General features: G+C 40.3%; 1 protein-coding gene across 1 annotated transcript; it reads left to right on the top strand.

Moving 5' to 3' along the window:
* Positions 1–2,893: 2,893 nt before the first annotated feature.
* On the top strand, positions 2,894–9,362 carry saal1 (serum amyloid A-like 1). The gene is made up of 13 exons (XM_086110303.1): positions 2,894–3,030; positions 3,417–3,616; positions 3,773–3,871; positions 4,193–4,276; positions 4,393–4,472; positions 4,551–4,610; positions 4,686–4,801; positions 5,453–5,615; positions 5,941–6,023; positions 6,146–6,331; positions 7,667–7,821; positions 7,941–8,033; positions 8,524–9,362. The coding sequence occupies exons 1-13, from the start codon at positions 3,027–3,029 to the stop codon at positions 8,599–8,601; spliced, it is 1,401 nt and encodes a 466-aa protein (XP_085966429.1). The 5' UTR covers positions 2,894–3,026; the 3' UTR covers positions 8,602–9,362.
* Positions 9,363–12,900: the final 3,538 nt, after the last annotated feature.

Below are 12,900 nucleotides of genomic sequence, written 5' to 3'. Positions count from 1 at the left end.
TGGCTGACTCTTCTCTTGTAGCTCCTTATATTTAGACTGCTCAATTTGATCACACCTTCTTTCAGGCAAGTTTTATTGCCTCCACATGGAAAACGTGTTGAATGGATGTCTGACGCCAATGTAATAATACCCACATCCTCCTTGTGACATCATTGAGCAAATTTGCTTGCAAATCAATTGAGAGATTTTCATGAACAAGATGAAATGAATAAGGTGATCAGCTGCGATCACTCGAGTATCAGTCACCAAGAATGAATACATTGGGAGATATTTTTTTTTCCATTTCAAGCCCTTTATGAAGGTTATTGTCCCCTATGAGTATCAGAGTAAAAATGAAAGTCCTTCCTATCAAATAGAGCAGAAACACACCAGAAGTGAAGACAAAACAATCCTCACACAAGCATCACAGAGGCCAGTATCAGCTTTAGCATATCTCAAAACACAAAATTCCCAACACTCAAAGGATAAACATATCGAAGATATGGCACCTTTACTTTAAACACAAAACACATGAGGTCAAAGACTGTGTCATTAGCAGAAGGCTTATGGAAAGTTGTGGTGGCTTGCATAAACATGTTAATCTATAAATACGTTTCTCTTTATCAAATAACCATTTTGTCTCCTCGTATTTTTCGAAAAGTATTCTCCACAACGCATGTTAAACTATGACTAGGAACTATGACACCATAATGCGTTTTTTTCAAATACAAAAATTGTTCAAGAGGGCATCAGTGACTGGTACCACTGCAGAGTACCCGATACCTTGACATATGCCCTGATACTCACCCATCTCTAGTTATTAATATTCATTTAATGGTTAACATTAATTTAACAAGATAGGGAACATCAATATCAATATACTCTCAACACTCCAAGTCACTTCAATTTATTAATGCGCTAATTCACAACAGAAGTTATCTCAAGGCACTCTGCACACTGAGCAGATCAAGAACCACACTTTTCATTTGCCTTCTCTCATTCTCTACTTTTTGCCTCACTGTTAATAATTTGTATAGTTGTTTAACAAATTGGTTTATTAACTGGAGAGGTACCAAATCCCCATGTGTAAGTACGTACATGTGTGAACAATAAAGTTGGATTTGATTGGATTTATTTGGACTTGGTGGGAAAAAATTAAATTTCCCACATTTAAGAACAATGCGTGGCTTGGATGCAAGCATTCATTCATATTAGTCCAAAAATGCTTAAAACATCCTTAATATTCCCTTATCACATCCCACCATGCACGCTAAGTCTATAAAACGTGTTTACTGATGTATTTTATCTGTGATTACTTCTTGTTATTTTTCATGATCCCAAATAGTGATTTAGTGGAAGCTCCTCCATGTGCAAACAGGGTTACGGACTACTCCCACTATTGGACAGCTGTATGATGAGGATGTGTGGAGTCATTCTTGACTGACAGCTTTTATTGCGTGTTGACCGAAGGAGGACATCAAATGAACCAAATTGCTGAACAGCAGTTTTGATTAGCATGTGGACAATTTCTGACTTTGCAATATTTGTCGGTTAATTTAGGATTACCGGTAGCTTTCACCACGTTAACTAGAGATCATACTGAATAGACTCGGCTTGCATTTACTGTACTCCCTCTTTGACTGTCCAGACTGCATATCTACAGTGGATTCTCAATACCGTAGTTTGCTCGTTATGAAGTTATTTCGTGTATGTTCTAGACTTCAAAATGTCAGCTATTAATAAGAGAAAAGGGAGAAATGAAAGGACAACACATACCTCCCTGTTCATATACCTTGTTGATTACAGTTCCATACACTAAAACTCACTGTATTCTTGAAAACACTTAGTACATGTCATACAGTGCTTCTACAGTGTGGTCAGAGCATCGTGTTCTATTTGCGTAAAAGTACACAGTACAAAGAAAATGGCTGACCTAACTCATACGAATATGGTTCCTTTGACATGACAGGTAAATGATTGTTCTTGAGGAGTGATGACCCCATTTCCGAGAACAAAACAAATAGATCGTGCCTATTCGGTTTGCTATGGCGATTAGTTCTGTGGCTTAGTAGGCATTCATATAACCCCATTTTTCATAACAAAGCAAACAAATCATGCATATTTTGTTTGGTATGGCTATTGGTTCTATGGCTCACTGTACAACATTAGTGTTCTGTGAGAGTTCACCAGGTGTGTATATGATTATGAATGTACGTGCACACAACAAAATACAGTATGAGAGCTTGCTGACTGGGTGGACAATGACAAGGTGGACATTTTTGGCAAATGTGAGCTTTTGATGCGCACATGGTGGACCCTAATTTAGCAACAAGGTTCAGTTAGCAAGATGACTGTGGTGTTTAACAAGTAAATTACTTGTGAACTTGTTAAAATTACTTCAAGTAATGTTTCGTTTCAATCTTCCGAATTGTTTTTATGTCAGTTATTTCACTGTAACAGATTGGACATGGTAAACTTTACAACACCCAACTACACAGATTATGAAAATTGCAATACAGAGAAGTGTGTGGCACTGTCTATGTGGTGACCATCGACACTGAACAGTACACATGGCGAATTTAAATATGGGCCATTTGATGAGAAATGCACACAATCTTAGTTTCAATATGTGCAGAAACATCCATCCATCCACCCATCCATTTTCTAATCTGATTATCCTTTCAAGGGTCACGGGCGTGTTGGAGCCTAGCCTAGCTGTTTTAGGGCAGTACAACCTGAACTGGATGCCAGCCAATGTGCAAAAACAAAGAAATCCAAATGTCACGTTCGGTAAACCGTTGGCCACCTACTTTAGATTCTCACGTTAAATCCCATAAACATCCGATCCCTTAATTGTCCGTAGAGGGTGTTATTGAGTTCAACTGTGTTGCGGAGACTCAACGAAGAAGACAATGATGTTGTGACATTGCGCATGCGCTCGTGTTTTAAATCGCTTTGTGGAGATATTTTGGAAGGCATTCTCCTATGATTTCAATGCTGCACGTAATGGTTACCGATTAATTATGTCTAACAAGTAAACGGTAACAATGGGTGAGCCGATATTTTTACATTACATGCTTGCGACAAAATTCTGCCAATGTTTAGCTGCTAGCTAAAGTTGTATATCACATTTCATTACACCAATTCATTCGCCGATATAAAGAGCCCTTCAATGTTTGTACTGTACATTGCCTCGTAATCGTCACGTATCAGCCCACACGTTATCTTGGACTGCTAAGGTTGTAACATAAAATGTGTTCCTTTTTCATAACTCAGAGAATGCATCTGCCAGATTAATTGAGGCAGAGGAAAATTATGTTTGCGACGTTAACGTAGTCTATTTGTTATGTGCCGAAAAGCCTCATAAAGTTCCCTTGAAGAATCTTGGATGTTGTACACAAACGTGTACACATTATACACGTTTTTTCTAATTTCAGATTACAGTTTTGATGCTGCTGAAAACGAAGCAGGCGAGACATGCGCACCACTGAGAGGCGCTCTCTCTCCAGAAACGGAACGTAACCCATCACCTCCTCCGTACACATCCGACGGAGATGAGGCTGAAGTTACTGATGCTATTGGCGACACAGTATACAGCAAGCACTGGCTTTTCAGCACACTGTCCCGCCTCATCCAGGTTATGAGACAAAATTCATTCTTTGCAGTCTTGGGAATGAACGTTTGGGAAAGCAACTAATCTTGAATGTGTATTGATGCACCGTTAATCTGAAAGTCTTGGAGCATTAGGCTGTTTTGTGTGTCACACATTGTAACCGGCACATGTGTCCCTCAGATGGTCACAAAAACTCTAGAGGAGTCAGATGGTCAGATACATCTCACTGATGATGAGGAAGAAGATCTGTGTCGCGTTTGGGACATGGCGATGGATAAGGTGGTTTATTGTTCTCGTTTTCCGTTTGTCCATTATATAATAATTACATTCTGGTTGTGTGCACTGTATGCAAACTCAATTACAATTAATTTGGGACATTGTGTTCAACATAAACCACATGCGTACCCAACTGTTTGTGGACAGTAAGCCATACGGATCATCGATCAAAGAATGCCTGTTGCACCCGCCAAAATGGCTAGTGCGAGTTGCGGCGTCAACCGTCACAGTGGAAATTCACCAACATTTGGCAGTTGTGAATGTCAAGCCCTGTATCCAGTAAATATTGTATTTAATCGTTTTTAACTCGCTAACTGTGTGCAGGACGTGGCTGGCTTCCTGCAGGAATTCAAAGCTCCAGAGATCCTTCTTGGAGTGATAGCCAAATCTCGTAATCCACGGTTGACAGTGAGTGCTCCTGTTATACCTGTTTGACTGTGCAACATTTTCATTTTTAACTCAAATCTACATCATCACCTATGAGCCTGCAGAATGTATTAAAGCTCTTTGTTGTGCCTCATTAGGAAATTTGCGTGGGAATACTTGGAAACATTGCTTGCTTTCCAGACACTTGTTTGACTCTGAGCCAAAATGAAGATTTGGGGTAAATGATTGCCTGCGTTCAAAGACATGCAAAGTTGCCATTCATCCTTTTTTGATGCAAATTCCCATTTGTCCGCAGGGCTGTGCTGTTGCTTCTGTTGGGGGATGCAGATCCGCCAACCCTTCTTGAGACTAGCAGGTGTCATGAGCATCTTCGGTGAAGGAGTCAGACAACCTTCAGCAAATGCCTGATTTTCTCTTGTGATGTTTGCAGGTTGATTCTGACCTGCGTCTCCCAAAAAGATGTCAGTTCCCTTTGGCTTCAGCGAATACGACAGCAGACGTCTGTGCGCGGCAACCTCCTTTTCATCATGTCCAGTTCAACCAACAGTATTTACCTTTACTCACATATACATATGCTACAGTGTACTCATGTGCACTCACTGGCCACAGCGATAGCTTCAACTGCACAATGTTTTGAAATCCTTTACTAAAATCTGGCTTTACAAAGATTACTACAGTAGTAGTGTGCAGACCTTTGCCACAGCTGAACTACTAAAGTGTCTCAAAAATATGTACATCCAGCCATCCATTGTCTGAACCGCTTAGTAGTGGGTGGGGTACCAGTGTAGTACATTATTAAGCACTTTGTTATCAGAATGCCATCTGGTTTGTGAAAAATGACATAACTTCCACTTCACTTGAGCCAAATAAAGTGGACCAACTTTATTTTGGTCCACTTTATTTGGTGGCGGTACAATGTAAGTACAAAGCATTTCATGAACGTCACAATGTCACAACCTTAAAAAAAAAGGAAAACGAAAAAAAACACAAAAACCAAGACAATAATGACATGGATTAATTATTTTTATAGGTTTATGTAATATTTTGGGTGGTGTATGTGGACACTAATGTGTACATAAAGAGTAACACTGCATCTTCGATTAAAAAGCAATGCACACACAACGTTTTGCCCTTGTCAGCAACTCTTTGTCTGCTTTGTAACATTAATTGTTGACGTGAGTGGTGCTGTTATTGCAGCGGACCTGCTTGAAAAAGTCGGCGAGCTCGTTGACAAGCTGTTTGACCTTGATGAGGAGCTGATGAAAGGTTGGATCACGGCTCGGCCTAGTGAGGAGGGCGATACTGGTGACAGCTGTCTGGATTTAGCCCCATGCCTTCTTGAGGCTGCCAAGCAGCTTAGGTATGAATCTTCAGCTTGAGGTGTAATAAATGTGGGTAGCACTTGGCATTACAGTATTGTCATTTACATTCACTGATCACAGCATCCGGAATGCCTGCTTGATGAGATTTCATATAAGTAACAATACATAGTGACTGATACTCTCTTACATGTATTGATTTAACAACATAATTTTTGGTGTTGTTGGGGTGGGCAAAATATTAGAAATGCTGCTCTTAGCCCAGTGCAAACTATTGAGAAATTTGAATTTTGGATACAGGTTCACTATTCAACTATTCACTTTGTTTTTCTTTGTCCTTACAATTAAATGTTTTCATTTTCACAGAGCAGAGAGTCCAAATGGCTTGGAGGTTTACCTTCATGTCTTGCAGCTCTTAACTACTGTAAAAGAGGGCATTCAAATGTTTGGTAAGTATGAGAAACACACCTATGATGTATTTCATCTTCCTTCAGCTGTTAGTGTGTTGGTATCAGTTAATGTGCTCCTTTGAACAGTGAGCGAGAAAGAATTGTCCCATTTGTTTCTTCAGCTTCCAGTGAAGGACCAGGAAAAGCTGTATGGAAATTTGTGTGTGAGGTTGTCTGCGATGACCTCTGCGAGCCAAGTGATCTTGCAGTTGTTCTGCAGGAGCAGAAAGGTTCTTTGGTACAGGCCTTTTCTGTTTTACAAGTGCTCTATGGATTCCATGAGCAGTGGGAAAGCAAGGATGACACAAGTAAGTGTAATTAGGCCATGCAACCATTGCTGGAAACCCCAAGCAGTATGTCACTTTAGTGGTATTTGTATTGAATAACACTTAAATTCAAGTACATATTTGCGTATGCAGGACGTACGCGCAATGTCGAGCTCTATATTCTGGTGCTTCTTAGTTCTCTAAATCGTTTGGTCCCAAACCACCAGTCTGCAGATTGAGGGACAGGGAATTTCTTCTTTTCTTCTTCTTCTTAGCGTTTACCTGAACTTAATCCCATCCCTCCACCCTTTCCCTCAGCGTTGACCTTCCACATTGTATATTTCCAGATACAGCTTTGAAACGTACATTTTAAATTCGCTTAATAAATAATAATGAAAACAAGCATAGATCTGCATCTTTGTCACATGAAGCAACACTAATGGTGCAGCAACACGGACAGACAATATTAGAATTTTCACATGCATATCTTATTTATCTGCTGTGAAAAACCTCTAATACTAGCGCAGGTTTCTGAGGAGTTGTCTCCTTTTCTTGACCACCCATGTCTTTATTATACTGCCCCCAGTTGGCCGAGACATGCACAGCAGAAGGAGGAGCACAATCGCAAAGAATCAATCATGATGCACCATGATTAATTCTTTTCATTCAATTTAATTATGTTATGACTGTGTTTTAATAAAGCACATTATTTAAAGTGTTTTTTTAAACTTAAAAACACATTACAAAAATATTTATTGGGTTTTCTGGGAGACTAACAGATTAATGGGGAAAGATAACATGCGATTCAAGTCTTTTGCATCATAAGCATGGTCGCGGATTATATTAAACTTGTGTTTTAAGACACAACTGTAAATAATTATCGGCAAATATCAGGGCTGTGGACTAACTTTTTTTATTGTATATAGTGCTTTTACAACTGCAACTTTAAGAAAGCGCTTTACAGAACATTTCACATAAAATAAAAATACAACGGAACACGTAGCATAAAAAACATTGACAATAATATAATCGTGGCAACTATTAAGACATGTGCCTTGTTTGAAGCGGTTGTAGATGAAAGAGGAGAGAATCAAAGTCTCCTTTCACCAGTGGATCGTAGACGTCATGATCTCAGCGGTGCATGGCGTCACGCACGTCAGCTGCAAGCCAAGCTTGAAAGTAAACAAGCAGCTGTCGTGTCCAGTGACAAATACAGAGAGATTGGTTTAATTCTCCCGTCTCATTTAGATCTGATTCAATTGCAAGCACCAAGTCTATAAATAACCCAATACAATGGTTACACATGCAGAGTAGATGAAATGAAACCATTTTCGGACAGTTTCTATCCCTGAATATGTTGTTGTTTTTTTCTCTAAGGTCTGTCCCTTGTTGGAACAATTTTCCGGCTGATTCAGTCCCAGAGTGAGCACAAAGAGTCTACTAAGGAGGAAGATGCACAAGATGAGCAGCTCCTAGCTTTATCAGAAATCACAAGTGAATTTCTGTCCGACATGTGTTGTCGAACTTCCAAGGTAATGCTCACTGGTTGACAGTAAGGCTTAGATTCTTTACGTGTGCAGAGTATTGTGGAGCATACTGAAGCTGAGAATGACAATGAAACCCAAATAAAAACTTTTCTCTTTGTTTGCAGGACACAGTAGCAGCATTGGTGAAGAAAGGTTACCTGACAGAGAAAAACTCTCTCGCAGCTTTTGGAAGTCTCCTTCCCAACTATCAGACATCAGTAAGTGAACTTCTCTTCCCGCACAAGTTGACAGAAATATATAAAAATGTTTGCTTGATAAGCTGTGAAATGCCACATTAAAAGTTGCTCTTTCACAGCAGACGCGTTGCACTGCCCCTGTTAACATGACTAACATGGCTAACATGGCAGTGAACAGAGAGAGGCTTGGTTAATCAAGAGGTACCATTTTATAATTGGGCGTATTTTGACATCCGTTCACCCGCTCATGTGATGGTACTGTCATCAAGCGGTGACCTCCCCCTAATGAAAAAAAAATCCTCAGCATAATCAATAAGGCTATCAAGTTTTGCCTCATCTCGGTGTAATACTTTGTAAATGTATGTTTGCATCAGGTAAACATCAGGTAGGCTTCCAAAGATTTAAACAAATAATTTTGGTCTTTGTGTCAGGTGAGGACAAGTGATGCCACGAGCAAGCGGCTCATGTGGAAAATTAACAAAACCTTTTTTTTTCTCCCCACGTCTCATAGTTTCAGCACCTGCTACTCATGTTGTCCCAAACGGATCCTGAGTGGGCTGACAAAGTGAGGAAACAGTTTCCTGTCTGATGGCCGCCGCAGGTCAGTGCCCACCCCTTGCTTGGACAGTTTCGCACGCTTTTTCGAGAAGCCTTTTTGCCTGCAGACCAGCCCCGGTCCCAATATTTGGCTTTCCACTGGAGACCCTCATTCATTCATTTCATTCATTCATCCAAGGCAGTCTATCATTGTTGGCAAACAGACTATATTATTCCCTGTATTTCCCTCCAGTTTGCATTGTTCTGTGAAGGTTATTTTGGTATCGATTATTTTTATCATTAAAGATGCTCTCTTTTCTGTAAAGTTGTGCCTCATGTATTAACAAGGTGTTTGTCAGAGTGATGAATGTTTGAATCAAATTAGATAAAAGGCTCACTTTAGCATAGCTGCTGTATGTTGTCGGCAAAAGTTAATTAATAATTAATTAATTTGAATTAATTAATTATAATTAATAATTAAATGTCAAATTTGTTTTAAAAAACCTTCAGGAATATCTGCTCATAAAGAAATACAACAGAGCTTGATACCAAAGATTCTCCCTTCCGAAATGAATGCTCAGTTTTGACGGACACAGCAGGAGAACTACAGTACTAATGTATCAATGTTTCTTATTAAGGAGAACTACAGTACTAATGTATCAATGTTTCTTATTGTAGTTGTGGCTTGATTGTAATGTGGTTTTCCGATATTTTGATTATTTAGCTCCAGGACAAGCGAGGGGCAATTAATTCGACCCATCTTTCAGTATGACGCAATGATATTTATGGACTGGATTAAATGAGTACCTCTGACAGTGTCATTCCAAATCGAGTATTGCTTTTTGTACCCGTCCATCTAATAAAGACATTGGTGAGTTTATTTGACACATGCAGACGAGTGTCGGTCCAATGTGTCTGGAAAACCTTGAAACAAAATATGAGGACGTATAATCGAAAAACTAAACACGACGGCCTTTTCGCTCCCATTCTTCCTTTTATTTCTTCACATGTGAGATGAACCTCCCTGAACTGGTACTGAGTCATCTCTCCAAGCGTATGAGTAATGGTGCTAATGCTGATGGCAACATCAAGTGTTTACCCGAGGGTGACAGTCACTCACTCAGTAAGGACAATAACGGTAGATGAAAGGCTCCAGCCTGGCAACAATGAGCTCATTTGCTTTCCAAATGCACCATTCCGTCCACGCACGGCAAAGAACAGACCTGCCTACGTGTTACTGGCGTCCTTCCGAGGGGAACTGTGAATATAGCAGCTTTTTAATTAAAGGTTGGATTGATATGTAGAACACTCTTTTTCATGGAAATCTGGAGATGATGAGCATGTAAGCAGGGACACCAATCACCTCATTGGAACAAAACCCTGCCTTTTAAATCCAGTTCTCCCTTCATACGGGGCAGTACCTGAACGAGGCTTACGATGCGCATCGATGACCAGGGCCTCCATCACGTTCTGTTTGTGTAGTGAACGCATAGAATGATTCAGACAGAAATGTGCTTGGCCTTTAAAGACGGCCTGCGGCCTGTGACTTGCATTCTAGCGGGCGCTCGGCCCTTCGGCAGCCCTCCCGGGTGAGTCATGTCAACCAGATGAGGGTGAAGCGTAGATGATTGCCGCTGCCCTGCCAAACTTGATCGTCGGCCTGCCAGTCTTGGGCGGCGTGTGATATGATCCGAGGCCGTGCTCACAACGTCAAGGTGGCGATCTGCGTGAGGCGGTTCATCTGACGATGATGTCTGATGTCAGTTATTAACTTTTCGCTTTTCAACGCCGCCCACGCTGTTCTGTGCCATGGCCTGACATTTCGGTGAAATGTGTTCTATTTTGATATTTTCTTTGTGTGAATGTTTACATTTCAATCTACGTACATGTCACAGTGACCAATAACAGGAAGGGTGGGTTCGTGGCCTTTTGTCAACTATCACAATGAATCCCACACAATCTCCTAGTTCTTCCTATAAATGTATGCATACACATAAAAAGTAAATTACCCTACGGTCTGCTTTGTTCGATTTTCTTGAAGTTGGCTATTAACACCATTAACTTATTCAGTACCAGCCAATTCTGAACCAAGTCTGAAAAGACGTTTAAAAACGTCTTTGGGAGTGAATGAGTTAACGTCAGATAAATGGATGGATGTCTTTTTATAGATGCATTTTTTTTTAATTTAGAAATTTGAAGAGCTTTGTTTAGGTAGAGGGGCGGCCCGGTGGTCCAGTGGTTAGCGCGTTGACCTCACAGTGCAGAGGTACCGGGTTCAATTCCAGCTCTGGCCTCCCTGTGTGGAGTTTGCATGTTCTTCCCGGGCCTGCGTGGATTTTCTCCAGGTACTCTGGTTTCCTCCCACATTCCAAAATAGCAGGCTGATTGAACACTCTAAATTGTCCCTAGGTGTGAGTGAGCGCGGATGGTTATTCGTCTCTGTGTGCCCTGTGATTGGCTGGCAACCGGTTCAGGGTGTCCCTCGCCTATTGCCCGAAGACAGCTGGGATAGGCTCCGGCATCCCCCATGACCCTTGTGAGGATAAGCAGATCGGAAAATGAAGGAATGAACGAATGTTTAGGTGGAAGTGCATAGTGGAAGTGTTTGGATTGACTGCACTTTGTTGTTCAGTATACAATACCCACAATGAAATGGCAATATTTTATCTCTTGGGTGAGATTTCAGGATGAACCTTAAATGAACTTAAAATCAATCCGTGATGTATTTGTGACTTAACATAACCTGGATATTCTTTTTGAGTCGGGTTTTAAAAAAATAAAATATAGGAAGAAAAAAACTGTGATTAAACCAGAGGTCGGAACTGATTACTTGCAGTTGCCTCATTTACAGTTCAAACACATTCAAAGAAACCTTTGCATTAAAGCTTTGATAACATGATGATTTGTAGTTGCTGTCGGACTTGTGGGTGCGTGTGAATGTGTGGCAGGTGTTAAAAGTTTTTAAGGGCAGCTCTGCCCGTCCTTGTGTATATGATGCTTGTCATCAGTGAGCACATGCCGCTCCGCTGTTTGCTCTGCAATGAAAGAATTGAAGCTGATTAAAGGGATGGCAGGACGTGCACATAAGCAGACCTTTCACTCTTCTCGTGAGTTTGTTGTTCAAACAAGAGCCAGGCTCGCATGAAAAGAGCAGAATTCTATTCACGGACATCATCCAGAGGACCTTGAGTTCCCTGTGAAAATTTGATTGGCGTACTTTGCAAACAATTAAAAAAATGTCAAAATTTTTTGGGCCCTGATGTCGCTATATACAGTGGTACCTCTACTTAAGAACGACTCTTCATACGAAATTTTCAAGTTACAAAACGTCTCAATAGGAAAATATTGCCTCTTGTTACGAAAGAAATTTCAAGATATGAAAGGTAAAAATACAATATGGCCTGTTACTTGCAGCGCCGAGTCTCATGAACGCAACAAATTTATAGCTGCTCTACCATTGGCTGTTATCGAGCATCATCCTGGCATCCCATTGGCTAAGAGGGACCTCTACGGTTTGTGTCTACGCGTGTAGATAGACGTGTGTCTATGCAGTGTCTAACCCTTTCTTGTTCTGATAGTTTTACGTAAAGGTGAAAAAGCGCGTCTCTACTAACAAAATTTTCTAGTTAAGAAATTTCTTCCAGAACCAATTAATTTCGTAAGTAGATGTACCACTCTATAAGGTTAATATTAGACACCCACATTGATTTAAAACAAATTACAATACTGTAGTAACAAATCCATATCTTTCTGATAGTACCCTAGCCATCTCGATAGTTGTTTTAAAATTGTACAAAATATTGTGTAACTAAGATTGTGGCTGTTACTTTGAAAGAATGCATAGTTTGTTATTCTGTCATAGCACATGTTTAACTTATTAGCATTTAGCGTGCCTACCTCAACACCAGCAAATTGTCAAATGTAATATAAATACAAAATTAAACTAAGCAGTTAAACCACAACAAATTTTGATTTCAATGTCAAGGAAAATAAACCACAAAGCCCTGCAATTGAGCGCACTGATAATTGGTATTTTTCCGATTCAATTTGTAATATGTCACATGGTGGTTTCCGAAACATGAATTAAGTTCAGACTAACATAGTGGCGCTGATAGAAATTTAAATCTCTGCTGGAATCTTCTAACTGGTGAATGATTGAGCTTTCCAATGTCTAGTCACCTGTAGTGAGATTTCAATTTGTAATGCATGTGTTGGGCAGCGCCTTAAGCGTGATTAGCCATCCAAATCTCCTGTAGCTTGATGTTCAGACACAAGAGTAAATCCTCCCTGATTAAAGTGAACATAACTGGGACAGACTCCCTCTCAGACACGTCTGTGATACAACATCCCA

Source organism: Hippocampus guttulatus, chromosome 4 (genome assembly GCF_054856545.1).
Source record: "Hippocampus guttulatus isolate MCC_2025c chromosome 4, RoL_Hgut_1.0, whole genome shotgun sequence".
NCBI lineage: Eukaryota > Metazoa > Chordata > Actinopteri > Syngnathiformes > Syngnathidae > Hippocampus > Hippocampus guttulatus.
This window is presented reverse-complemented; position numbering and strand designations above follow the sequence as displayed.